Below are 27,938 nucleotides of genomic sequence, written 5' to 3'. Positions count from 1 at the left end.
TTGCGTGCGGCTGAAAGATTGGCAGGGAAGCCCCGCCCCCGCGCTGCCCTCCCCAGTGAAGTGTTCCTGGGCTAGCGCGCTGCTTCGTTGTCACCGCGGCTATGGCTTCGCGACCCGTCACTCTCGGCATCGACTTGGGCACCACGTCCGTGAAGGCCGCCCTGTTGGAAGCTGCACCTGGCCACCCATCCGGGTTCGTGGTGCTGGCCAGCTGCGCCCGGGCTGCCCAGGCAGAGACAGAGAGCGCAGCGGCTGGGTCCCAGGTGAGGCAGCGTCCTGGAGCCGCCACCTCCTGGCGGCATCCTGGGCAGCACCTTTCCGTGAAGAAGTACCTCTGACTGTCCAGTCTGTCTGACCTCCGCCTGCTGTCTTTCCCTCCAGAGCCTCCCAGTCTACTGCAGCTCAGGCTAAGCCATTAGATTTTCCCAGGAAGCTTTCCCGTCGGCGGGCACCGATCTTTCCGCTCTAGGGCTTCCCTGGCGGCCCTGCCCATGGTGCTGGATCCCTCTACTCTCTGCTCATCGCTTTCTGTACTTTGACCTGAGAGCACTCGCTTTCAGAGTAATAACCACAGGCCTAACTATCACGCTTGCTTCTCGTGGCTCACATTTGCTCTGTGCCCTCAAGTTCAGACTTCGTTTTGTACCCCTTAGGCAGGCTGCGCTCTGGAAATCAGATGAATTAGGCTTACCTCGCTCCTCTCACTCCGTAGAAGTGAAAGTGAACAGAAAATTTCACTTGGTTACTCAGAGAATTCCAGCCCCAGCAAGAGTCTCTAGAGAAATGTTGTCAGAGCAAGAAGGAAGACCATGAGATAAGTTGATTTAAAAAAGATTTTTTTTTTTCGAGACAGGGTTTCTCAGTAGCTATCGAGCCTTTCCTGGAACTGGCTCTGTAGACCAGGCTGGCCTTGAACTCACAGAGATCCGCCTGCTTCTGCCTCCCCGAGTGCTGGGATTAAAGGCTCTGTCACCACCATCTGGCTAGTTGATTAAAATTTTAGAAATGAGCTGGGTGGTGGTGGTGAACGCCTTTAAACCCAGCACTTGGGAGGCAGAGGCGGGTGGACCTCTGTGAATTCAAGGTCGTCCTGGGCTACTCAGAGAATCCCTGTCTTGAAAAAACTAAACTGAACTAAACTAAAATAAAAACTTCTTTATAATTTTTTTTTAAATTAACAGACTGATAGTTATGCACCACAACCAGTGGCTTTTGAAAACTAGAAGATAGCAAAGTACACATTCAGAGTCCCACAGGATGGCTCAGCAGCTAAAAGCAATTACTGAGCAAGCCTGATGACCCAAATTCCATCTTCAGAACCCACCATAGAGGGAAAGAACTGACTTTAGAGAAACTGCCCTCTGATGGTCACATGTGCTCCACGACAGGCACATGTCACACACACACACACACACACACACACACACACACACACACACACACACACTATATGTACTATATATAGTCTACATGTATATATAGTATGCATATATACATAAATATGTGCAGACATGTAAAATCCTATGAATTAAGGACAGTGGACTCTGTTGAGAGATGATGTAAGTAGCCTCAGAACGGACATCAAACCTCAGACCCTACTCCTGTTAGTTTCCTGAAAAGGGAGAGTTTATAGTCAATTTATTTACAGAAATTAATATCAAGGTGGAGTGTAACATCTCACTTTTTTTATTGGCCTCAGCGTTTTTCCTCATCTAGACTAGGTGACCACTAAGGCTTCTTCCAGCCAGAGACTTGGATTGAGTGCGGTATCTCACCCTGGAGCTTCATGTCTCAGGAGCTCTTGCCCAGGGTCTGTATTCAGTTCTTCGGGGTCCAGAATCCTTCTTGCTGGGATGTGTTTAAGAAGATAAAAACTGCAGGGACTCTTCTAGTTTTCCCAGGGGCTTTCACATTTAATTTGGTTGGAGCCTCAGGGCATTTTAGAATGATATTCGACTTTATGGATTATGACATGGAGAAGCTGGCTCTGATTCTGGAGGAGTGAGGAGCTGGGCTGGGATTATAGTATAATGGTTCAGACCCTGCCTTTTTCTCATCAAATTTGAGCCCCCTTCTCTCTGTTATGAGATAGGGTTTTGCTGGCCTCAAATTTGGATCTTTCTTACTTAGCCTCCTCTCAAGTGCTGAGACTGCAGGTGTGTTCCACCCCATGCAGCTAAAATACAAGTTTTTGAAGGGAATCTCTGTCGGTTGTCTGTCGTCTCTGGCTCTGCCTCTTCAATTGGTGGGGCACAGGGTTGGGCTGGTTTGAGTGAGTTGTTCAGTACTGTTTTTCAAGTCTGAAGTTCTAGATCTGGGTATAGCTCTACTGATGTCTTGAACCAAGTAACAATGACTTTTCTGTCACAGTATGGGTGTTCCCATTGTCCCGGACTGCCCCTGGTCACACTCAACCCTAAAATGAACTTCTGAACACAGCTTTCTTGTCTTTACCCCAGCTGGCTCATGTTCCTCCTCCATGGTCTCCACCCACAGAATCCACTCACCCTGGACCCATTTTAAACAGAGGCCCCTCTGTCCTGAGGGGATGCACCATCTGATGGCCATTTGGGGACTTTTAAACTGCCACTGTCTAACAGAAATGAAAGTCACAAATGTGGGCTACACATGTAATTTTCAGTTTTTGAGTAGCTATTTTAAAGGAAGTAAAAGGAATGAATGAAATTCATTTAATTTAGATTTTATCTATCATTTATTTATTTTGAGATAGAGTCCCACTGTGTAGACCTAGCTGGCCAGGAACATATTATGTAACAGAGTTCTACCTGCTTCTGCCTTCTGAGTACTGGGATAAATGAATTTTTGTTATGTATTTTATTTAACCTAATGTATATAAAACATCATCTAACAAGCACTGATAGAGATGTGTTAGTGAGATATTTTGCATATTCATGTGAATTCTGAAGCAGCGCGTGTGCCTTTAGATGCTCCTGTATTTGATTGTAAGTGGATGCCAAAGGCCAACCTTGCATTGTGTTCCTCAGCCCTCAGGTTTTATTCAAGTCCCATCTCCCACCTCCACTTTTTTCTTTTTGAAAAAGTGTTTCTCACTGGCTTGGAGGTTGACAAGTAGGCTGGCTGGCTGTTCATGAACCCCAGGCATCAGCCTATTTCTGCCTCCCCAGTGCTAGGATTCCAAGTATACATCACAGCACCAGGCTTTCACAAACACCAGTTCCAGGGATTAATCTCAGGTCTCATTCTTGTGGGACAAGCAGCTAACTGACTGACCCATCTCCCCAGCCCTCAGATGTAACTTGAACCTTTCAGTTCAGATCGGACACATGGCTTGCACTTGCTGGGCAAGCATTCTACTATCGAGCTGTAGCCCCTGACCCACAGTTGACGTTTCTTTAGCTGTACAACTTTAAATGTGTTCCCCCTGTCTAAGGCCAACGGCTCAGCTTGAACCTGTCCAACTCCTGTATTCTTTTCATGGTGGCGTCTACTAGGGTCTCTTGACTTTTACTCGTATTAATATGGTTTTGGATTAAACTCTGATGAATTTTCATGATTTTATTTTTTGTTCTTTTTTCTGGGAATTGAATCCAAGGCCATGTAACTGGTAAGAATGGGTTCTTCCACCAACTGTATTTTGTATTTTTAATCAGAGTTTTTTCATGTGTGGAATAGAACCCAGGGCTTGGTAGATTCTAGGCTAATGCTCTACCACTGAGCCACACTTCTCTCTGTATTTGGTACTAAATTTTTAAAAATTTTTATTTATTTCATGTATGTGTTTTATTTGCATATACACCTTTATTCCAGAAGAGGCCACCAGATTCCACTTACAGATGGTTGTGAGCCACCTTGTGATTGCTGGGACTTAAACTCCAAACTTCTGGAAGAGCTGCCAGTGCTCTTAACTGCTGAGCCATCTCTCCAACCCCTCAATTTTGCATTAAAAAATTTACTTTACTTTTAATTATGTGTATTAATGCATGTCCATGTGTAGATCTGTGCATGTGAGTGCCAGTGCCCATGGAGGCCAGAGGTGTCAGCTCCAACCAAAGCTGGAGTTACTAGGTGGTTGTAGGCTCCCAAAGTGCGTGCTGCCTAATGTGGGTATTGGGAGTCCAACTTGGGTCTTCTGTAAGAGTTGTACATACTCTTAATGGTTAAGATATGTGTGTGTGTGTGGTGTAGTAGGCGTTCATGTGTATATGGGTGGGTATGCATATGTGTGCATGTAGAAGCCAGACATGAATGCTGGGTGTTTTCCTTCATTTGTCCACTTGGATTTTTGAGACAGGATCTTTCACCAAGCCTAGAGCTTTCCAGCAAGCCTCAGAGAGTTTGTTGTTCTTGCTTCGCAACACTGAGATTATAGGCACATGTTGCTGTGCCCAGCGTCTCCGTGTGGGTGCTTGGTTTCAAAACCAGGTCCTCACGCTTGCATGGCGAGCTCTTTATTGACTGAGCTCTCCAGCCTCAGGATCTGCTTTGTTTACATTTATTATTCACTCATTTGTTTATTTTATTTTAAATGAGATCTCACTATGAGACTATGTCTCACTAGCTCAGACTAGTCTCAAACTCTTAAACTCAAACATTCCTCCTGCTAGGGCTTATCTGATAGTACTCTAGTCTTTTGGAGGTTTGTTCTTGAGACAAGGGTCTCACTACATAGTCCTAGCTGCCCTGGAACTCTCTATGTAGACTAGGATGGTCTTGAACTAACAGAGATCTCCCGGTCTTTGCCTCTCCAGTGCTTGGATTAAAGGCGTGCTCCATGCTCCACTGTACTCGGTTCTTTGGGTCTCTCTTGACCACATCTTCCCTGTGTCGAGGCTCAAAGGATGATATTCCCCCATTATGGCATCTTTGTTGAAGAAGCCAGTGTAGGGGGAATGAAAATGGTCTAACCAAGTTTTCTCCTCACCCAAACATACAGAGAGGTTTTTTTTCCTCAGATGTATCAAGAGCAGGCTGCAATCTGGATATGAGCCTCACTTTCCAAGTCCTTGGGAGGCTGAGGCTGGAATGGGGATTTTGGCACTGGAGTTAAGAGCCAGTCTGGACAACAGGCAACATTGCCTGTTCCACTTTGCTCTCATTGTTCCCTCCAAAGACCAACCTACAAAGGTGCTAGACCTGCCTTTCATCCTCCATGAAATCTCACCCTCAGGCTCAGTCAGGAAGACCGAGGGATTGAGCCCGCCTGCATGGACTTTCCTTTCTCTGCGGTTAATTTCCATCCTTTGGGTTTATTTGAGTTTCAGAGAGACTCATTTTACCAGCTAATTTCTGCTCCTTCCCTTATCATGCAAGACTTTTCTAATTTCTCTACATTCCCTAATCTTTCTTTCCTTCATTCCTATAAAAAGGGGTAATGTAAACTTCAATGGTCCTGCATCTTCTGATTCTCTTCCATGCTCTGATTTACTTTTGTCCTCTTGCTTGTTAATAAATTGACTTGCTTTTTCTCCTGTTGAGTCTGTCTCCAGTCATTTGGTCTAGCCAACCTAGATTGGAGGGGAGGGAGGGGAATTTCATCTGCCTCTGCATTGCCAGTCTCTTCCTCTGTCTCTGTCCCACCCTTCCACATTCCTTATAAGGAGACCCTCCTCCTTATTTCTCCTGCTGACTGAGGAACAGGCTTTTTTCAGCAGAGCCTGGTGTGTTGCTGAACAGTCCAAAGTTGTGGCTTCTTCCCTGGGGGTGGGGAGTGGGCCTTTGGTGGACAGTCTCGGTGTGGGGAGTGGGCCTTTGGTGGACAGTATCATGGGGTGGGGCGTGGGCCTTTGATAGACAGTCTCAGGCTGGGCCCAGCTGTAGCTAACCAGATCCTTCAGTTTCGTGTCTTGGCAATGGCCCTCAGAGGAGTCCTCTCGCTAGGAAATCTCTGGAGGCCCTCCCTCCTTGGGTCTGATTGTTTGTTTGCCCATGCCCACCCTGTCCCGTTCTGTTTCCAGGGCCGGGAGCAGGATGTGACTAGAATCATCCAAGCCCTAAATGAGTGCCTTGATGCCCTCCCCCGGCAGCAGCTCCAGAGAGTCGGGGCTATCGGAGTGTCTGGACAGATGCATGGCATCCTATTTTGGAAATCAGGTCAAGGTATGCTCGGTGTGGGTAATGATCTCATGTTGTGGTCACTTAACAGACTAAGAACAGGGTTGCGAAGGACTCTTGGACCAGGGTCAGGTTGTCCTGGCCTGGGCATGGGAGTGCCTTGCTCCTCAGAACAAAATATCATATGCTGTGTTTTGTGTACATTTTGTCTGGGCCAAATGTGTTGTGAAGGCTCAGACTGTCTGCTTGTACATTCATTATATTGTCCTTGGACAGCCGGGGAGAAAGCGACTTTGATTTTTCTTTGGGACTCAGAAAGGAGGATCTCACATAGCCTTTTCTTTATTGTGCCTGCTGTGACTGGACAAGATGCCAAGCAGAGGGAACTGGAATCTGAGTATTTTAAAATTAAAATTAAAATTTAATTTAATTTATTGTTCTCGCTCTCTTTCTCCCCTCTTCTTCCATTGTACGTTCTGGGGATGGAGCTCAGGTGGCCAGACTTGTGTGGGAAGCACTTTTACCAGCTGAATGATCTTGCTGGCCTTGGGTATAGTTGTGGTTTTTTTTTTGTTTTTGTTTTTTAGACTCAGTCTTATGTATCTCAGGCTGGCCTTAAACTCTTTAAATAGCTAAGTTTCAATGTCTTTAACTCCTGACCCTCCTGTCTCTTCTTCCATGAAAACCCAGGACCTTACCTCATATGTGCTAGGCAAGTACTCTATCATTCAACTATGCCCTAGTTCTCGTTTTACTTTTTATTAACGACTTGGTAAATTGCTCAGGCTGTCCTTGACCTCACAATAGCTCAGGCAGACTGCAAAGAACTTAGGATCCTCCAGCCTCCTAAGTAGCTGTAATTACAAGCTTGTGCCATCAGCCCCAGCTGGGTATAGTTTCTAATCTTTACATAATTTCTCTTAATTCTAGTTACTATTACCTTAGTGGGCAAAACATTCTTATTGTTATTGTGTTCTTGTCATTTGGTCCTGGGGATGGGACCCAGGGCCTCGTGCATGCTAAGGATGTGCCTGCAAAGCATTACTTTGTCTTCACCTGATGAAGGTTGGCCACAGGTCAAAGGTGGTAACCCGTTCTGTGAGGCCCTCAGGGGAAGATTGTGCCAGGAGGACAACAAGCACTTCAGGTGCCAGGTGTCAGGGTAAGGATGCTACCTGCATGACCTCATCCGTCTTTCCCAACAGCTTTATGATGAGTGTGACTGTCACCACTGTGCAGGTGAGCAGGAAGTTCAGAGAGGTTAGAACAACATGCTCTGGACCATACAGCGGCAATCATGGTCGAGCTTTCAAAGGTCTCTCAGAAGAACAGAGCCACGGGCAGGCAGTGGTACAGTGAAGCGGGGGACTTCCCAACAGAATGTCCGCAGAAGGAATAGAATTTACAGGAAGTCACCAGCTCCCCAGATTGCTAGGCATTCCTTTTTTAAAATTATAGAAAATATCATACAGACATCCACTAGAAAGGGTAGTTTATCAAACCATCCAACCTCAGGAACAATTATCATTTGGGCGCGGATGGGTGCTCTTATTTATTGGGATGGACTCTTGCACCTCTCAGACGCAGACACATGGCACTGCAGCTGGCCGAGCGCAGATTTTCCGGGCAGAGAAATGGCTGCTGGGGTTGATGGGTGATGTGATTAAGAGGGTGGGATGCTGGATTCACTCCTGTCTGCCTAGAAAGTCAGGGACTCAGGTGCCCTGGGCTGAGTGAATGGTGACTCTCCTCATCTAGTGATGCGTCCTCTGAGCCTTGCCCCAGACAGGGCTGGGTATTTGCAGAAGCCCTTGCTCCCTAGATTGCCTGTTATCAGGTCATTTCTGCCAAGTGAGCTGCATGGCTCCAAGCAGCAGAAGGCCAATGAGGGCGCTGGAGCTGACCTCTCCTAGGCAGTCTTAGGTTGTAAAAGCTTTTTAAATTCTCGAATTCTTCATTAACAAGAATAAATGTCCTTTTAATACTAAAACCCTTTCTAAAGGGGAGAGCAGAGATCTAATGATAGTGGTCTGGTCAACTGCCTTCCTTTCTCCGAGTCTCCCGGATTCTGTACCAACCACACAAACCATCAGCCACATCGTTGGAAGAGCTGCTTAAAATGTCGCGGAGCCAGCCTGCCGTCTTGCTTTGCTTTCTACTTCTGGGAAAGAGGAAGCAAGTTTGCTGCTGCTGATTCCTGATGATGGAGTCCAGCAAAGTCAGGTTTGGGATCGAGTTGTGCCGTTTTTAATGGTGGCCACAATTCAGGTTGGTTTTAGTACCTACCACATGGAGGCCGTGTGCTGGTCCCCCTGGGAGATGTGGAATTGCCTGTAGAAGCCTGTATCTTCCAGAACACAGCCAACATGGTCAGGCACCTGCAACTCGAGCAGAGGGCCAAGTACTTCAGTGAGGACACAGGCAAGCAAGTGGGAGGACTGGGAGTGACTGGCATTTTCTGAGAGGCCTGTGGTTAGGCCTGTTTTTAGAGTCCACTTTCAGGCTCAATAAAAGAAGGAGAAAAGTAGAGGCCATAAAGCTAAATGGCAAGCTGCAGACAGGGCGAAAACATTTGCCAATGCAGAGTAGGTGAAGGACAAACATCAGGCGAAGAAAAGGCAGAAGGACCAAGGGTCCCTGACAAACAATTCCTGGAAGGGGAAATACAGAGGACACGATGCTCAGTGCCATCCGCAATTAGGAGAATGCAGATGTCAACAACCATGAGACATTGTTTTCCACCCACTGGGCTGAAAGAAATCAAAAGGCCTGGGAATCTCAAGAGTTGTCAAAGGGGTGGGAGACTGGCTTATTATAAATGCTGCAGTTGGTATTTAAAAAGTGTAAATTAACAGAGCTCTTTTGTAGGGCAGCTTGGCAAGGCCTGTTAAAAAAAGGGTGGCTGCTGTGCCTCAGGAATTATACTACTGGGAACTGGTCCACGAGAAGTGCTTCACTGCATCTTTGTTTATAGCGGCAAAACTGTGCCCTTTACCTGTGGGGGCTCATTGCATACATCAGTCAGGCCCATGACGTGGGATGATGTTTAGTAGTTAGAAAGAATAAGGTGCATTCAAGCATATTGACACACAGAGGACACAAGACATGTTGTTGGGCAACAATAGACTATTATTATTTAAACAAACACACCCAGGTCAACCACACAAAACAAAACCTGTTGTGTGAAGGTCAACAGTAGACGGTCACCCAGTAAGAATGCACAGTGATAAGGGGGTTGCAACTGAGCGGAGAATGGGCAAGCAGGACTTTTGTCCTGTCTGTAATATTTGAATATTTTTTTAATTGAGAATGTTTTCATTTATCATTGTGTTGTTACAAGCTTCAAAATATAATAGCTCTTTAGCAAAGAGAAAGAAGGAGAGAAAGAGGGAAAGAGAAGGAGGCTTCTGCTGGGTCAGATTCTGGGACAGGCTTCCTAGGTTTACATACTGATTATTAGGTCTGTGAAGCATCCTGCTTTATTTTTTTATATGGGGGATAACAATCACATAATCAAGGCTCAGCATCCATCTGGCAGCTTACAACTGTCTCTAGCCTCATTCCTGTGGAACCTAATGCCCTCTTCTGGCCTCCACAGGCACTGCATGCATGTGGTGCACAGACATACATGTAGACAAAACATGGCAAATAAATAAATAAACAAATTGCCACATACAGTGAATATATTTATTTATTTAAGAATATTTATTATGTGTATAGTGTTCTGTCTGCATACATGCCTGCAGGCCAGAAAGAGGGTGCCAGATCTCATTACAGATTCAGGTAGCATTGTAGGTCTGGAGGAGGCTGTCATAGGAGGAAGTGCCCATTCCTGTTCCTGCCTCCCAGGGGAACTTAACTTGACACCAGGCAGATGCTGTAGGTCCCTGATGTCCAAGCTTTGGCCTGTAACTTGCCTCTCTGCTGTGCTACATGCCAGGAATACTGACAGACTGTTTGACAAGGTTCCTTTAGAGTCTTCGCAGCCATTGTTCCATCTATCTGGAACAATAGTCCCCAGCTATTTTTTATTTTTTTAGATTTATTTCTGTATTTTATGTATGAGTGCTCTGTGTGCATGTCCATCTTCAGGCCCGAAGAGGGCCTCAGATCCCCTTACAGATAGTTGTGAGCCACCATGGGAATTGAACTCGTGACCTATGGAATAGCAGCCAGAGCTCTTAACCACCATGCCCTCTCTCCTGCTATTTGTAAGGCTCACTCCCTTACTCCATTCATGTTCTTCACATACCACTTCAGAGAGGACTTATGTACCACCTCCAATAACCTACCACTGTCTTTCCCCTTCCCTCTTTGCTCATTTTCCACAGCAATTAAAAGTACCTGGTATCATATCTTTGCTTGTCTTCAACCTGGCATATAAGCTTCATGGAGGCAATGGGCTTGTTCATTACTTTGTGCTCACAGTGTTGGAGGTTCCAGTGAATTGCTTTGGGCCAATAGTGCTGTGTCATGGTGGAAATTTGTGGGGGAGATAAACTCACCTCGTGGTTGGGAAGTAGAGAAGACAGAGAAGAAATTCATGCCCCACAATCTCTCTCTTCACATTTTTATGAGATTTTATTGTTTTTATTATATGTATATGAGTGATTGCCTGAATGGCTGTGTACCATGGGCATGCAGTGCCCACTGAGGCCAGAAGAGGGCATGGCATCACCTGGTACTGGAGTTACAGACTGTTCTGAGCCACGGTATGGGCGCTGTGAATTGAAACTGGGACCTCTGGAAAAGCAGCTAGTGCTCCTAACTGTGGAGCCATCTCTCCAGCCCCCCACAATCTCTTTTGAGAGAGCACCCTTAATGACCTAAGATCTCCCACTAGGTTCCACCTCAAAGTATCTACCACCTCTCAACAATATGAGATGGGACCAAGCCTCTAGTACATGGGTTTTGGGAGAAATTCCAGTTTGACCTATCACAGAAGAGAAAGGTTTATCATAAGCATCACCTTCTCTAGTATTTACTGAGCCTTCTCCATGTGCTGGCAGCGTTCTGAGTGATCTTCATGTATTACCTTATTTAATGTAGACAGTATCACACAGACAACACGTAGGACTCTAACCAGAACCTTAATTTAACCCTTGCTTTTGCTAGGATAGAAGTGTCAGAAACATTAGAATACAGGGGTCTAGAGTTCTAAGCCCTTTCTAGTTCTGAACTTTCAGATGGTTGTCACCAAGGTACTGGTTAATGTGACCCTTTGTTCCCAGGATTGGTTTCAGATGAATCATAAGAGGAAAAAAAAACCACAAAGAAAATGGGAGAACACTGTAAGAGACCCTGGGGTAATGGGCACTCATTTGAACTGGTGTGTGTGTGTGTGTGTGTGTGTGTGTGTGTGTTTGTATATGTGCATGTGTGTGTGTTGGCTTGGGCTGAGTAAGAGACAACCAGTCAGGAGGAGAATTCTGGCTTCTCTAGCCCACCATAGTCCTACATGAATACAGGTGTCTTCAGGGATATAACCAAAGCATTAGATAAAAGAAGTTGTCCCCATCCAGCTCAAGAGTTTGTGACTTAGAGTCTAAAGATTCATGTAACATTATTTGTTCTTGGGGACATAAGGAGATAATTACCCGTGGATCCACTCAGGATCCATGTATCCTTCTCTAGACCTTAGGGCAATACCTGGGCCACTGACATTCCCGAGCAGATTAGCCAGTGTTTCTGGGAAAATGAGCTTGTAGGCCAGGACAACAGACACATGAAGAACAGTCCTGTTCCTCAAGGAAAATATTGCCCTGGGTTAGTCTGGTTGGATGAGACGGAACTCACAGAATGGGACACAAAGAACATAAAATGAGTTCGATACAAACCAGGTGTAGTGGTGCATCCCTGTAATCCTAGCACCCAGGAGACCCAGGCAGGAAGATGGTGCGATAGAGGCCAGCCTGGGCTACACAGTGAGACCCAGTCTACACAGTTTAATATGATACACTGTCTAGGGTTGCTATTACTTTGATGAAACACCATGGCCAAAGCAGCTCAGGGAGGAAAGGGCTTATTTGGCTTATGCTTCCATATCACAGTTTATCATCAAAGAAAGTCAGGACAGGAACTCAAGCAGGGTAGAAAACCTGGAGGCAGGAGCTGGTGTAGAGGTCATGGAGGGCGCTGCTTATTGGTTTGCTCCACATGCCTTGCTCAGCCTGCTTTCTTTCTTTTCTTTTCTTTTTGGCTTTTCAAGACAGGGTTTCTCTATAGCTTTGGAGCCTGTTTTGGAACTTGCTCTTTAGACCAGATTGGCCTTGAACTCACAGAGATCCTCCTGCCTCTGCCTCCCAAGTTCTGGGATTAAAGGTGTGCACTACCACCTCCTGGCTCAGCCTACTTTCTTATAGAACCTAGGATCACCTGCCCAGGAGGCCACATCACAATTGACTGGGCCCTCCCCCATTAAGCACTAATTAAGGAAATGCCCTAGAGACTTGACTACAGCCTCATCATTTTTTCAATTGAGCCTTCCTCCTCTCCAGTGGCTCTAGCTTGTGTGAAGTTCACATCAATGAGCCATCACAAACACTACATAGTATTGAAGGGGGGATGATATCAGCAAGGGCAGCACAAAGGAACATATGAGAACAGGAAAATGAGGTTTGAAAAGCATAGAAATTGAAACAGAGAGTGTAATACATGAAATTAATAGTAGAATGGATGAATCTTCTGAACAGATATCAGACTGAAAGACCAGCCGGGCGGTGGTGGCGCACGCCTTTAATCCCAGCACTCGGGAGGCAGAGGCAGGAGGATCTCTGTGAGTTCGAGACCAGCCTGGTCTACAAGAGCTAGCTCCAGGACAGGCTCTAAAGCCGCAGAGAAACCCTGTCTCGAAAAAACAAAAACAAAAACAAAAACAACAACAACAAAAACAGACTGAAAGACCAGATTGAGATCTGTCCTGGGGCTGGTGAGGTGGCTCAGTGGGTAAAGGCTCCTGCTGCCAAGCCTGGCAGCTTGAGTTTGATTCCCAGAACCCACAGGGCAGAAGGAGGAACCAACTCCTACAAGTTGTCCTTTGATCTCCACACTCGCTCTGGCATGCAGATGTACACACGCATGTGCACACATGAGTTCACAAATACATATGAAAGCAGTTATTAAAACTGAAAACTGTCAGAAGGAAGATGGAAAGGATGTCTATCTATCATCTATCTATCTATCCATCATCTATCTATCTATCTATCTATCTATCTATCTATCTATCTATCTATCTTCTATTTCTCATCTACCTGTATATTGTTTATCTATCATCTGATCATCTGTCATCTCTCTATGATCTATCTGCCTATCATCTATCTATCCGTCTATCATCTACCTGTCTGTCTGTCTGTCATTTACCTGTCATCTGTCCATCCATTCTAGAGAGGCAGAGGCTATAAACAGAAGCACTAACATCTGAATAATATGAGAAAGAAAAACGAAAGTGGAGAGGAGGAAATATATGAAGAAAAACTTTCCCTAATTGACAAAATGAGACAGAATACCCCAAGGGCCCAAGGAATGTGTACCAAACCCCACAGCTAGTTATGCTCTAGTGAATTTTTGAGGACAGAAAACCCTGGTCAGAGCTCACACAAAATAAAAAGGAACAGGTGACCCCTAGACATTTTCTTACAACAATTCTCTCTGGGAAGTACAGTGGGAGGAGATTTCGGATTCCTGCCTCTGTTTCTGAATCACAATTTATCTCCAAACTTAGTGATTTACAGATAGCTACCACTCCATCACATCCCAGGATGCTTTCTGACTGACTCTGTTTTTTCATTTTTGTATAATTTACTAATATCTAGGGTAATGACGATCATGAAAATTAACATTAATGTATCATTAAACATTAATTAAAAAGTTAGAAAAATAAAGACAAAAATCATTTCCAGTTCTACTACCTTAATATAATGACTTAGACTAAGTGTCCTTTCTCTCAGCCTACTTTCTATAAAGAGGCAATTTTTAATTTTTGTTGCATTTTATTTGTTTGAGTGTGTGTGTGTGTTGGTGTGTGCGTGCTTATGCTAATCAGTCTGAGGCTTACTTTTAAAAAACATACCAGAGCTCATACAGGAACTACATTAGTATGTAATGGTTTTTCACTTAATGTTACAGCCTAAGTATTGTAGTGAGGGCTTGCGGGCAGGCCTGCTTTTCGTCCTGCCCTGCTCCTGATCGCCGGGCTAGCTTGTGCCCCGAAATAACAACACACAAATTGTATTCTTTTAAAGACTGCCTGGCCCATTATTTTCAGCCTCTTTCTCACATCTTGATTAACCCATATCTAATAATCTGTGTAGCACCACAAAGTGGTGCCTTACCGGGAAGTTTCTAGCGTACATCCATCTTGGGCTGGAGCTTCATCGCGTCTGGCATCTCTCTGAGGAGAGGCACGGCAGTCTGCCTAACTTAGGAGAGGTGTGGCATCTTACTGATCCTTCTACCTCACTTCCTCTTCCTGTTCTGTCTACTCCACCCACCTAAGGGGCGGTCTATCAAATGGGCCAGGCAGTTTCTTTATTAGCCAATGAAATCAACTCAAACAGAAGACTCTCCCACATCAAAGTATTTTCTATACTATTGCATAATATCCACAGCTGACTGACTCATGGTGTTGAAGGAGGCTGCTTGCTAGTATTCATCTGGGGGACAGACTCCTCAGGATGGCTCAAGATGGCCTTTCTCAGTGCCTGGTATCTTTGTGAGGAAGGCTACAAGGCCAGCTCCCCTGGGAATGTCTGCTAGATGTCTACATGTGGCTTATGTGCTTTCTGGCACAGTACCTGGAGGCTGGTTTTTCTGAGAGAGGTGGGAGTGACAGCCGTGTGTGTGTGTGTGAGTGTGTGTGTGCATGCGTGGGCACAAATGTGTAGACCATGACCACATTCTGACCATGTGTGGTGGTCAGAAAACACCTGTAGGAGTCAGCTGTCTCCTTTCACCATATGGATGCAGGGATTGAACTCAGGTCATCAATCTTGGTGACCCGCACCTGTATCCACTGAGCCATCTCACTGGCCCTTCACATAGTTTTTGAGATAGATGGACTGGTCCTCTTCCACGCCCAGCCTCACCTAGAGCTCATTCCTGGGGTAAGGATGGAGGTTGTATCCACTGCTGCCAGCCAGGTGCAGGTGGGGGCCACAAAGAGTCTTTTGAGAGCCAGTCCAGCTAATGGGGTGGCCACTGTCAACATCCCAGGGGGAAGATGTCTCTGCATCACTGAGCCATTCAGCATCTCCCACATAGTAGGTGGGAGAGGCAAGCAGAGGCCGGGCTGAGAAGGCTTGGAGGTTCTGAGGCCAGAAGTATGCCTTGTACTGGTCATTTTGGTGTTGACCAGACATGATGGACAGGAACTCATTCACAGGTAGCATGCATTTCAGAGGCTGGGAGGTTGACAGTTTGCGAGTGTCTGCCAGGCTCAAGGTGTATGCTAGTGTTCAGTAGGAGTACCCAGCCACCACCAGACAAGGCAGACCCTCCACAGCCACCTTCTCCTCAGGGTTCACCTGCTTCCGGCCAAGGTAGATCAGGTCCCACAAAAGCTTCTGAGTCACCACATCCTCCATCAGCCGTTCCAGCCACCTCTGGAAGTTGTCCTCAATGTGGACATCATCCTCAAACACCACAACCCTTGCCAGGCCCCTGACAACCACCTCTTCCCAGATGGAGTAGTGGCTGAGGAAGCAGCTCACCTCACCCTTGGTCAGTGTGCAGCCTGCATAGGGGTCCTGGTAGCCAGGGAGCAGGTCTACACCAAGGTGCTTAAGGATACTGCTGTTGAGTGTCCTGCCATCCATAGCCTCTCACTGAATCCAAAGCTCACCGTTTTCACTGGGCTAGCTGACTAGTATGCCCCAGTGACCTACCTATCTCTATCAGGGTGGTAGTCATGCCTAGTTTTTACCTGAGTGAAGATTTGAACTCAAGTCTGCATGCTTGCTTGATCTTACCCACTGAGTCATCTCTTCTGCTTTGGCCACACTTCTTATAACCTCTCCTTGGATGTTCTTAATTATGACTTTCTCCATATTCTCTCAGTCAGATAAGTTACCAGGTAAGGCCATAACTAAGGAATAATATTAGATACTGCTCCTTAGCAGGAGATACAGCAAAGGATGTATGGGAATCTACCACAGATGATGGTTTTAAACAATGAAGGAAAGGAACTTTGGACCTAGACTGTTCCAATGGATCAAGCTTCTATTCAACCTTGAGAATATGAAGAGCATCTGAGGCAGGAAGGACTGTAGATGCAGGAGGACCTGCACTGAAAGCAGCTTGGTTAAAGTGTTTAAGTCAGAGCACAGGGGATTTCATATCAGAAGAGATAGATGAAATAAGCTTGGTCAGACCTCTTTAATGTCAAAAAATAACTAATGAATTTGGGGATAGGAATGTGCTCAGTATTCAACAGGTCCTAGGTTCTATTCCTAGTCCAACAAATAAGCAGTCAATTCGCTTAGAACAAAAGAAAAAAGGAAACTTCTGGGTGATCCATCACGTATCAGAAATTTTTGTCGTGATGAAGGTTGGAAGAACAGGATGATCAAGGGATCTTGAGAGTTTGTTAAATGTCTTCTCTTATGAGATGGGGGATATGTGTATCAAGTTAGAGATGAATTTAGTAACCAAACCAAACCTAGGTATGGTAGTACTCTGGCACTCAGGAAGCTGAGGTAGGAGGACCACAAATTTGAGACCAGTCCTGAGCTAGACCCTGTCTCAAAACACCCAGTCTAACCCAACCCTTTCCCACCCACCCACCCACTCCATCCTAGGCCCAACCCCCACACAAGAAGAGTGAACATTGAGATGAAGGGGGAGAACAGAGGTGAGACACATGGGAGAAGTGAGTGAGGTCACCCAGCCACTCTGCTCTCAGACCCGTGTATGAATGAAGCCCTGTCCCAGAGGGGAATGTCGTGCTGTAAATTCATTGCAGAGAAGATCCAAGACATGCCTATACTCACTCAGTGCTGTTTTCTCCATTTTTGCCATCTCCTTTGTTGCAGGCTGTGAATGGATGGAAGGAGGGCCTGCCCTTGTCTTTGAGCCCAGAGCCGTGAGCCACTTGGTCACATGGCAAGATGGCCGTTGTAACAGTGGTTTCCTGGCTTCTTTGCCCAAACCAGCATCCCATCTCAGTGTGGCCACGGGATTTGGCTGTGCAACCATCTTCTGGCTTTTGAAAAACAGGTCTGACAACTGTTCTTTGAATCAGCACGGGGTTTCTGGGGTGCGGACAGACAGGACTGTATCTCTAGTTAGTCAGCATCTCTTGCCCTGTGCCTTGAGTGGGGCCTGGCCCAAGGTGGAGTCACGAGGCTCACATTTGGTCTAGAATGGTTTCATTTGTGGAGGCTCACCATTCTAACTCAGGACAGGAGATGGGGGTGGGGGTGGAGGTGGGGTGGGGAGGGAGAGAGAAGGAGAGCCAGAGAGGGCAAGTGACTTGCCAAGGTGAGTTCACAGTGGGGTCAGGGCTGTAGGGGACAGAGCCATGACCTTCTTTCTTGGGCATAGGGCCTCTTCCCCCAGGTTCCCTCCCCTGGAGCTGACATGGGGATAGCTTTATCTAGAGTGGCCAGGACAGCCTTTCCCAGGGATTCACTGCATTGAGCTACAGTTTGTGAGCTTGTGGCTGTGCCTCAGCTGTGCCATCTAGTCCCCTCTGTTCACAGCTAGGTACAGCATGAGCTTCCATATTCTCATTATATTGTGACGAACTGTTTCTGGTGTGACAAACAGCCCGGAGTTCCTGAAGTCCTATGATGCAGCTGGCACCATCCAAGACTATGTGGTTGCCATGCTATGTGGCTTGCCAAGACCCCTGATGTCTGACCAGAATGCTGCTAGCTGGGGCTATTTTAACACCCAGAGCCAGAGCTGGAACTTGGAGATGTGAGTATGGCCTCATGGGTGGGTCCAGATGAGGGGCATGCCTGCAGGGAGAACTTGAGTAGGGCTTTAGAACTTTCGTCCTTGCCTGTATTTGAAAGAGAAGGGGCGGAGGCTGTCTGGGGGAGGGATGCTTTCGACTTCAGTCTACATAAACATTTGCCTTTCAGGTACAGAACTCCAGGGCCCTGTAAGTTCACTTTCTTCAGGGCCTCAGTTTTGAGCCCCATGATACAGTTAAAAACACATGGTAGTCCAGGTAAAGAGCTTTGTGGTATGCTTCATGCAGCCTTCACTAACCGTGAGCAGTGGATGCATGGGATGTTCATGAGGCCACTGGGCCTGGTTTGGTTTGGAATGCGCTAACCATCTCTAATGGTACTGGGGCCCCAATTTTCCCTTTGCAGAAGGTTTGTGTCCCCCTCAGACACAGGCATTGGAATGCCCTTGACGTCTGGCTCATCTCTAATCCCTGCTCCCATCCTCCTCTTCTATTTATCTCTTCCTCTTTCTGATGGCTGCTGTTGAGATTGTTTGTCCCCCCAAGCCCCACTCTTTGTTCTCAAATTTTAGTTTACTATCTACAAAACCCAAACTCATGACTTTAAAAATTCCAGAGACGTTTTGTGGTAACACCGCATTCTGTCCTCCCTGCTGCTGTGTGTAGCTCTAGCACTGAGTTTCCAGGAACGGCAAAATCCAGATGGCTCACTTCTGTTTTGCAGACTGGAAATGGCGGGCTTTCCTGTCCACCTGCTCCCTGACATTGCAGAGCCAGGCAGCACGGCAGGCAGAACCTCTCACTTGTGGTTTGAGATCCCAAAGGGCACACAGGTGGGAGTAGCCCTGGGTGACTTACAAGCCTCTGTCTATTCCTGCATGGGCCGAAGGACTGATGCAGGTAAGTCTGCCATTTGTTCCCTCCTTAGAATCCTTCCACTGTCTCCTCAGTACCCTCTGACCCCTGGGTCTGTGACCCACAGCATGGCCACAGGCTTAGCATCCTGTCAAGGTGGAAGCACCTTCATCTCTGCAGGGGAATCTCTCCTTGCATTGATCCCACTAGGGCTAGGAGAGGCAGAAGCCTACTTCTTTCTTTCTGTGTACTCCATGATCAAGAAAATAGAGATTAACTGGGACCATGACTCAGTGGCAGAATACTTAACCAGCATGCACGAGGTCCTGGGTTCTGATCTCAGCATGAGCAGTAAGGCAAGAGAAGGGGACTAGAGCTGTTATTATTGTATCAATGAAAGTTATATTCGATGCACTTCTAAGAGCAGAACCATTTTTGTCAGGACACAGTATCCATTTGGTTTCTTTTTAAGAATCTATAAAATCTAAGGACATGTAAAGTGGTGCAGAGCCTTTGGAAAACACACCAAACAGCCCCGAGTAGAGTGTGACAACCGGGCCATCTGTACAGTTGAAAGCGATGGGAGTTCTGTGAGTGCTCACAAAGAGTGAGGACAGACACCAAGCCGTACATCAGATGCTTCCATTAATGCCCCAATGTCATGGAATAGCCATGGACAGAGAAGGATGGTTGGTTACTAGGGGCTGTGGTGAGTGATTGTTAAAGGGTACATTTTCCTTTTATTATTATTTTTAACATTTATTTATTTATTTAATGTGTATATTGGCCTGCCTGCATGTATGCCTGCAGGCCAGAAGAGGGCACCAGATCTCATTATGGATGGTTGTGAGCCCACCCTGCGGTTGCTGGGAATTGAACTCAGGACCTCTGGAAGAGCAGTCAGTGCTCTTAACCTCTGAGCCATCTCCCTTGCCCCACATTTTCCTTTGAGAGTGATGGGAATGTTCTAAAATTGGTTAGTGGTGAAGGCTGTTCCTAGGTGAAAGGACAACTTTTCCCACTGTAGGGCTGTATCACAGATCACTTCTGACACTGGGTGCACCAGGTTTCTACCTGCACCAGCAAGTAATGAACTGGGCAATGGCAGACAGCAGCTGAGTGGCCTCCAGTTCAGTTCAACCTTGACACCTTCTCTTTGGAGGCATCTTCAGATCCCACAGGTTGAGAGCTCAGGTCTAGAGAGGTTTCTCCCCATTCCATTCTTATCAGGTTCCCATACTCTCTCAATAGTTCAGCTACGTTGCCTGTGTGGTTTAGAGAGATATGTTAACTGATTTATTGTGAAGGATATAGCAAAGGATACAGTTGAAGAGGTGGATATGGAGGGCAATGTTTGTGAGATGGCACCCCCAGAATCCTCTATGTCTTAGTTACAGAAACTCTTTACTCTGTCCTTAAAAACCCAGGTTCTCTGGAAGAGCAGCCAGTGCTCTTAACCACAGAGCCATCTCTTCAGCTCCTAAGTGGTTTTTTCTTTATGACAGAATCTTAGATAGCCTAGGCTGGTTTTAACTCTTTATTCTCTATTTCTATTCCCTCCATTTTCTGAGTTCCTAGGATACGACTATGCAGCACCGTGACTAGTTTTCTCTCACCCCTAAAAGCCATAGAATTGAATATACTAGGACATTGTATATTCAGTTCTGTAACTGAATGCCACAGACTGGAAATTTATAAAGGAAAGGGTTTATTTAGCCTATGACTCTAGAGGTTTGGCAATACAGCATTGAGGGGCCACATCTAGTCTTGGGCCTTCTCGCAGATCATGGCATGACAAAGGACATCACACACAAAGACAGAGAAAACTAGCCCGGGTGAGCTAGCTTTTCTAATAAAGTTGCTTTCACCATAACCCACAAATCCATTCATCAACGAGCCATCTGATCCAACTTGGAAAGTTCCTGATGGTTGCTCTTCTTAGCCTCATAATGGAATTGAACTCTATCATGAGTTTGGACGAGGGCATTCTAGTCATAGCAAGGCCCCCTCTTCCCGGGGTTCCATGAGCAGGGTGAATGGGGTCCCTTCCCTGGGCCCTGTCCCTGAGCCTAGAGGCAGGTGGGGTAATATTGCTTCTGGCTCATAGCCTTGCTAGAAGGTTTGATGTGGCATAGCACAAAGATTCTTTATTGCCTTTTGAGGCTGTTTTTTTCTTTTGTTGTTTCTGATTCCTTAACAGGGGAAGGAATTGGATGCTGCTACAGTTTGGTTCCTAAGCCTGCTAACTCTGGGAAAGTAGTGCGCTATTGCTCCTGCTTTACTTTATTTATTAGACTGACTTATTTTACTTATTAGTGTTTATTTATTAGACCGAGTCTAGCACATACTTGGTGGGGACAATTGTCTATGCCTCTTAAAGTAAGTACTATATTCAAGAACACTCATATTTTGAACATGACCATGCTTTCCCCCTGCTCTGTTATGATGTTATGATATGTGACCCCGAGTTAGCCCTGCAGGCCTAAGCTCTGTTGTCTTTGTGCAGTTCTGAACATCAGCACCTCCGTCCAGCTGGCAGCCTCCATGCCTGTGGGATTCCAGCCACTGCAGACTCCAGATCCTGCAGCCCCAGTAGCCTTCTTCCCTTACTTTGACAAGACCTACCTAGGAGTGGCAGCGTCACTCAATGGGGGCAATGTGCTGGCCACATTTGTCCACATGCTTGTTCAGTGGATGGCGGATCTAGGTAAGGTGTAACCCACAGAGTGGTGTGTTCTCTGCTCATTGCCCTTGTCACATAATGTGTACTGTCCAGATCCAGCCTCCCACCCAGCTGAGTTCCTGCATATCCTTGCCTGCCCCAGGAGGAGTCTGAGATTTCAGCTTCCTTTCCTCTGTTTCTGAAATGTCATTGTACATGTATATTTGGGGGAGGGCAGGTGGCCAGGCACTTTCCCCCAACCTTGACCATGGATTATTGCAACAGTTTCCCAGTTCCTTCTGACTCCATAGTCTTACTTTCTCCGCTAGAAAGTCCAGGTCTTATGGCTCCTTACATTTAAGGCCTCCCTTCTGATGACAACAAATATCTGAAATGGAATGACTGACACACATGAGCGAAAAGACCACTGGTGTTTGGAACATTATAAAATCCTAATAGCACTTACTTCTGGTTGGCAGTTCTGCCTCCATTTCTTGGAAGGCTCATTGGGAGTAGCTACTAGGTTTTCCTCTATGTATAGTGGCACATGTAACTGTCATCTCCCAGAGGTCTGTCCTGTAAGCACGGAAGGTCAGCCATCCAGGTTTAGGAAAATTGTGGCCCCCAGGGGCAGTGGTCACTGGAACATGTCAGGTGTAGAGGTCACTGGAACATGTATGTCAAAGTCAGGTAACTGCAGGAAACATGAAATATGGGAACAAGGTAAGACACAGGCAGAAGGCACGTGGGAGTCTTCTATAGGCTGGGCACACAAGCTGGCAGGCTGGGGTTGGCAGATTGAGGAGTAAATTCTACCTTCTTGGCTTGGATCCTCCTAGTGTGTCTTTGTAGGGAGAATCAGGAGAAGGTTTTGAGTTGCAAAACCAGTCCTCAGACCGTCCAGGCAAACGCTATATTCAGATTCTGCTGTAACTGCTTTGGGTCTGTTTTTCTTACTTGTAGAAGAGATAGTCCTATTCTGTTTACTACTCTGATTGGCACTGTGAACCTGGGAGAATGGATCCTAAAAATGAGGTGGATTAAAATCTCATGCAATAGCCAACTTTATTCAAGGCATCAGACAGTTTGTACTCTGAGGGTTAAGAAGAGTCATGTGTCTATTCACAAGGGCACGTGATGGGCAAGCCACACATGATGGGCAAGCCACACATGGCAAAACCATGCTTTTCCATAGAGGCTTTATAAACAAATAGCGACGGTCAGTCGTGATGAACAATCTAAAGCAAACTCCCTCCTATCCACTACAGCGGAGAGGGGAGAGGCACAGAAGCACATTCCAAGAACAGTTCCCTGTTTTTGAAGAAACTGAGGACATAAGACTCGTGTCTTATTTTCTTGGAGTTTTCTCACAAGCACTTGGCATTCCCCTTGCATGACTCCATTCTTGGACTGTGTTCCAGACACTATTCCATGTACCTCTCTGTAAGACTTTTCACATTTTTGCTTCTTGTTTGATGAAGCAGGGAGTGTCTGAAGATCAGTGTTTTTATGTAATTTAAGGCTTTGTGAAATTCTACTGTTATGTATGTTCTTGCCTCTTGGTTGAGCAGTTCTCCCTCAAGGATTCAACCTTACATTTATATGCTGTACACCCTAAAGAGCACAAGTTTTCAGTTTTTCTGTTTGGGGATTCACTCAACTCCTTATACATTCTAGGCAAATGCTCTGTACTTAATCCAAGAACAGAGTTGTAAGAAAACCTAATTATAGATGAAGATTTGTATGCCGAGAGACAGTTCCACCATTTTCCCCCAAGTCCTAGTCTTGACAGGCAGACACTCTAGATCCTTACAGTGTCTCTGTACACTTTTTAGACACTCCAGTTTTGTTTGGTATGGGAACTAGGTTATTTTTTTCTTGTTTGTTTCTATTTTATGTGTATAGATGTTTTTGTCTGCATGTATGGCTGTGCAGCACATGCATGCAGTGACTTGAGAGGCCAGAAGAGGGCACCACATCCTCTGGGACTGCAGCTAGAGATAGTTGTGAACGACCATGCAGGCGCTGGGAATTGAAACCAGATCCTCCGGAAGAGCAGCCATCTGGAGCCAGGGCTAGGGGCAGAATTTCATATATTCTGCAAATGTGGGCCGAGAAGAATTTTATGGTGGGAAGGCCTCCAAACAGAGCCTACTTGGCTTCAGTGACCAGTTGGGTACAAAAGTGTCCTTACCTTTAGGCTGTAGCCTTGGCACACTGTCCCTGCCTTCAGAAGCATCTTAGGCCTCCTAGACTTAAGTCTCCATGGGAAAAGAAGGACCTGGTTTTTGTCCCTTAGCATCTCCCTCCACAATCATAGACCGCAGGTTCTGGGCTCCAGTGAAAATCCAGTTTTCATGTTGTGCTGTTGCTCCTCCAAACCCACGGGTCAAGATCCCTCACTCTGTCACAGCCCCTCTTCTATGCCCTTGTTCCCGATTTTCTCATTTAAAAAAGCAAGTTGGAGGAGTGGGTGGGGAGGAGGGTAGATGGGAGTGGGGTACAGGGAATGAGAAGATAGGAGAGAGGGGAAAATGAGGTTAGTATATAAAATAAATGAAAATGTTAACTGAATAAAATAAAAAAAAAGAAGGTTGGAAGCTGGGTGTGGTGGCACATGCCTTTAGGCTGAGACGGGTGACCTTTTATAGTTTTGAGGCAACCCTGGCAGTTCCAGGCCAGCCAAGGCTGCATAGTGAATAGTGAGACCTTGTCTTAGAGGAGAAGCAGGGAGAGGGTGAGGAGGAAGTGGGGACTGGGCATATAGCTTGGTGATGGAGTGCAAGCTTTATATATGCCAGGCCTGGGTTTGATCCCCAGCACTTCAAGACAAACACAGGAACAGAAGGCTGATATTTTAGTGACAGTCTTAGAGGGATCAAACGGTATGACTAGTTGCATACAGTATTAAAGTTGTTTTTCTCTTTCCAATATGAGTGCACATAATTGAATTTATGTGCTAGATGCTCTGATCATGTGACTCTACCGTGGCTGTCTAGGTTACTGGTTCCCACAAATGCCAGGCAAGTGTCCTATCATGAGCCAGTCTCAGCTTTCATTGTGGAGTTTTAAAACCATCTTGAGGGCTCAGAAGATGTCTTAGTTGGTAAAATAAAAGCATGAGGATCTGGGTTTGGAATGCTAGCATCCACATAAAAGCTGGAGTAGGTGGGACCATTCACAGAGTTCGTTGGCTGGCCAGCCTACCTAAAGACTAGTGAGCTCCAGTTTTAGTGAGAGACCTTGTCTCAAAAATTAATGTGGAGAGCAATTAAGGAAGACACCCAGTGTCAACTTTTGGCCTCCACATGGACATACACACATGTGCACCCCACCCACATGCATGTACCCACATGAAAAAGTACATATAGCACACATGAATATATACACATGCAAGGCTCTCCAACACCCAGTATTGACCTCCCATGCTCAGAAATGCTGACTTAGCCTGGGGATTGTGTGAGTTGAATGTAGCATTTTACAAACGTCCTGCAGGTGATTCCAATGTCATCACATTTGCACTGCTCTAAGCTGGGACCAGCAATGCCCTGCTTCTGGGTGCTTTCCACAAATACAGGGTCTCACAGTCTGCCTGAGATACCCCGAACCAGAAGCTGTGTTCATATTTCATATTCATATTTCAGAAACACCTACAGCCTTAGGCTCATGGCTATCTAACCTGGCTGTATCTCAGAATCTGTAGCCTAAACCTATTCCATCAAAGGGTCTGGGAGTGGGACTCACAGTGCCTTCAGAACAACTCAGGTTATTATGGTGAATGATACTTAGTAAAGAGCCCTAGTCTATGTAACTTTTTTTCTCATCAAAGTTGGATTTGTTCTCCCTCAGCTAATGGAAGTTAAAGATCTGAATCATTTGTTTTCTTTTTATGGTGCTTGATATTAAACCCAGGGCTATAATAATGCTAGGCACGTGTTCTACCACCAAACCATGCCTCAGCCCCCAAAGTGATTCTAATTTGAAAGTATATTGAATTAAAAAAATCTTCCTTATTCTTTCTTTCTTTCTTTCTTTCTTTCTTCTTTCTCTTCCTTCCTTCCTTCCTTCCTTCCTTCCTTTCTTCCTTTCTTTCTTTTTTTCTTTTTTTTTTTTGACATGAGTGTCTCACTGTATAGACCAGTTTGACTTTTAATTGTGATCCTTCTGCCTCAGCTCTCTGGGTTCTGGAGTACACTGCACCAGATAATTGTGTTTTCTAGAATGTAGAGATAACATAGGATGGGGAACTAAAATCTGACTGGGACACTGGCTTGGCTTCAATCATCTGAAGATAGCAAACATTACTTCTTCCTGGGCCGCAGGTATCCCATGCATATAATGAGGAATGGCTTAGGCTGCATTCATATAGCAAGGGCTGTTTAGTGTGAGATCCATGGATTTCAGTGACACTGCTAATGGCTCACATAACAGTTCTGATGATGCTTGTCAATGGATGTTTACGTTTGGTCCTTTAGGAGCCCATAGCTGTGCTATAGTTATGATGCTCACGTTAGGGTTAGGACTCACAATATGGATGGGCTGTCTCCCAGAAGTCTAGCTGTGGCCACAGGGAGACAAATGACTGGGATCTAGAACAGAATCTAGCCAGCCAGACTGTGAATTGCTGAGCCCTGAAGTGTCTCTTCCGGAGGATCTGGTTTCAGTTCCCAGCGCCCTCATGGTAGTTCACAACTATCTCCAGCTGCAGTCCCGGAGGATGTGGTGCCCTCTGCTGGCCTCTCAGGCACTGCATGCATGTGTTACACAGTCTTTGCCTGCTTCCATCAGCTGAATGGTCTCACCCAGATCTTCCATTTCCGACAGGCCTGGAGGTTGAAGAATCCACTGTCTATTCACGCATGATTGAGGCGGCTGCACAGCAGAAAGACACACATCTCACCATCACCCCAACAGTGCTGGGCGAGAGGCACCTGCCAGACCAGCTGGCCTCCGTGACTAGAATCTCCTCGTCTGACCTTTCCCTGGGTCATGTGACCCGGGCCCTGTGCAGAGGCATTGTTCAGAACCTGCACTCTATGCTTCCTTTTCACCGGCTCCAGGAGTGGGGTGTGGAGCGGGTGATGGGGAGTGGGAGCGCACTGTCCAGGAATGAGGTGCTGAAGCAGGAGGTCCAGAGGGCGTTCCCTTTGCCGCTGTGCTTTGGGCAGGACGTGGATGCAGCCTTTGGGGCAGCTCTGGTCATGCTCCGGAGAGACCTCGACCAGAAGGAGCCTTAGTTCAGCAAGCTCTTTGGTTAAAGGAATGCTGGTAATTCTATCTAAGCGACATTGCCAACCTGATCTCTGGATTGTCCTTTTCCTGGATGGTCCTGTGAGCAGACTGTAAATTATACTTAACCTTGAGGTACTACCTAAATTGACCAAGATCTTACCTTCAGGACATATGATAATCACGCAGCCAGGAATCACTGATCAGATGCCAAACTAGTGTCTTCCAAGAACAGATCTGAGAGCTGATTGCAAATGCAAATGTGAAAGGTGGAGAGAATGGAAAGAGGGAGAGGGGGAAGAAGAAAGAGAAAAACACAGCTTCCTGGTCGCTAGGCTCATCTGTGATGCAGTTGTAGACAGAAAAGGAAGGACGACTTCAGAGCGAACAGTCAGGCAGTCATGGCTCCAATTAAACAAAGAAGACTCGCTTTATGTCCAGCATTTGGACTGGTCTCTATGAGAGATCCAGCTTTGAGCCAAATGCAATATGGAAAAGTCCTTCCTGCAGGATTTTACCAGGTGGCTGGAGACCCCTTTGCAGTCTTGTTCCTCAGCTCTCGCGTGTTCTCTGCGTAGAGAGAGGCCTAAGGACGGTGAAGCAGGATGGCTTGGAGGAGGCTGGGCTGTGTGCTTTCCTTGCCGTGTGCATTTTTTTTTCCGGGAAAGTACTGCACCAGGGCTACCCTGAGTCCTCTCAACACAACTGACTTGAAGGCACTTTCCAGAGAAGGAAAAGCAGGTGGCATGAACAGCAAAAGGGACCAGAGTACTGTGGCGAACACTGTTCTGACGGACTGTTTTAAAGATGGCGGCAAGACACTGAGCCTTTCCCAGGACTGTGTACAGTCATATGTCCCCCTAGCCCCTGCCACAGGGGGTGGCCATTTTCATGAGAGAACCCCTTATCCCACAGGTCCCACCCCTTTCTCTGTGGTGAGGGCCTTGCTGGCCTCTCACGGCTCTGGCTCAGTAGAAATGCCCTGTTCAAGTGTGCATGTGTATAGGGCCAGAGCGCCACCAGTCTCCTCATGTTACAGAACCTTCCAGGAGAGTGTCACCATCACCACGCCTCCTCTAGACTCCTAAAGGACCCAAGGCTCGGGGGCAGCTGTAACTTTGGGGAGCAGTCATGTTGTCTCTTTGTATGAGTCGTTTGCGGGCTGATTGTGGGAACCCATTTGATGAATTTGGCTCCCACTGCTGGCTACAGTTCAGGTAACTGAATAAAATTCATTTTTCCAGA

General features: G+C 46.3%; 1 protein-coding gene across 1 annotated transcript; it reads left to right on the top strand.

Moving 5' to 3' along the window:
• The first annotated feature begins 35 nt into the window (after positions 1-35).
• On the top strand, positions 36-27,938 carry Shpk (sedoheptulokinase). Its single transcript, XM_038325927.1, has 7 exons — positions 36-263; positions 5,937-6,078; positions 17,061-17,244; positions 17,797-17,949; positions 18,672-18,847; positions 21,309-21,509; positions 26,289-27,938. Exons 1-7 carry the CDS (start codon positions 102-104, stop codon positions 26,699-26,701), a joined length of 1,431 nt encoding a protein of 476 aa, XP_038181855.1. The 5' UTR covers positions 36-101; the 3' UTR covers positions 26,702-27,938.

Source organism: Arvicola amphibius, chromosome 4 (genome assembly GCF_903992535.2).
Source record: "Arvicola amphibius chromosome 4, mArvAmp1.2, whole genome shotgun sequence".
Classification (NCBI taxonomy): Eukaryota; Metazoa; Chordata; class Mammalia; order Rodentia; family Cricetidae; genus Arvicola; species Arvicola amphibius.
This window is presented reverse-complemented; position numbering and strand designations above follow the sequence as displayed.

What these genes read in the sequence shown, in the direction of transcription:
- Shpk (XM_038325927.1), top strand. Translation starts at nt 102, where the DNA reads ATGGCTTCGCGACCCGTCACTCTCGGCATCGACTTGGGCACCACGTCC. An exon ending in TTCTGGCTTTTGAAAAACAG is followed by an intron (nt 17,245 to 17,796) that starts GTCTGACAACTG and finishes TGTGACAAACAG; the next exon opens with CCCGGAGTTCCTGAAGTCCT. An exon ending in CAGAGCTGGAACTTGGAGAT is followed by an intron (nt 17,950 to 18,671) that starts GTGAGTATGGCC and finishes TCTGTTTTGCAG; the next exon opens with ACTGGAAATGGCGGGCTTTC.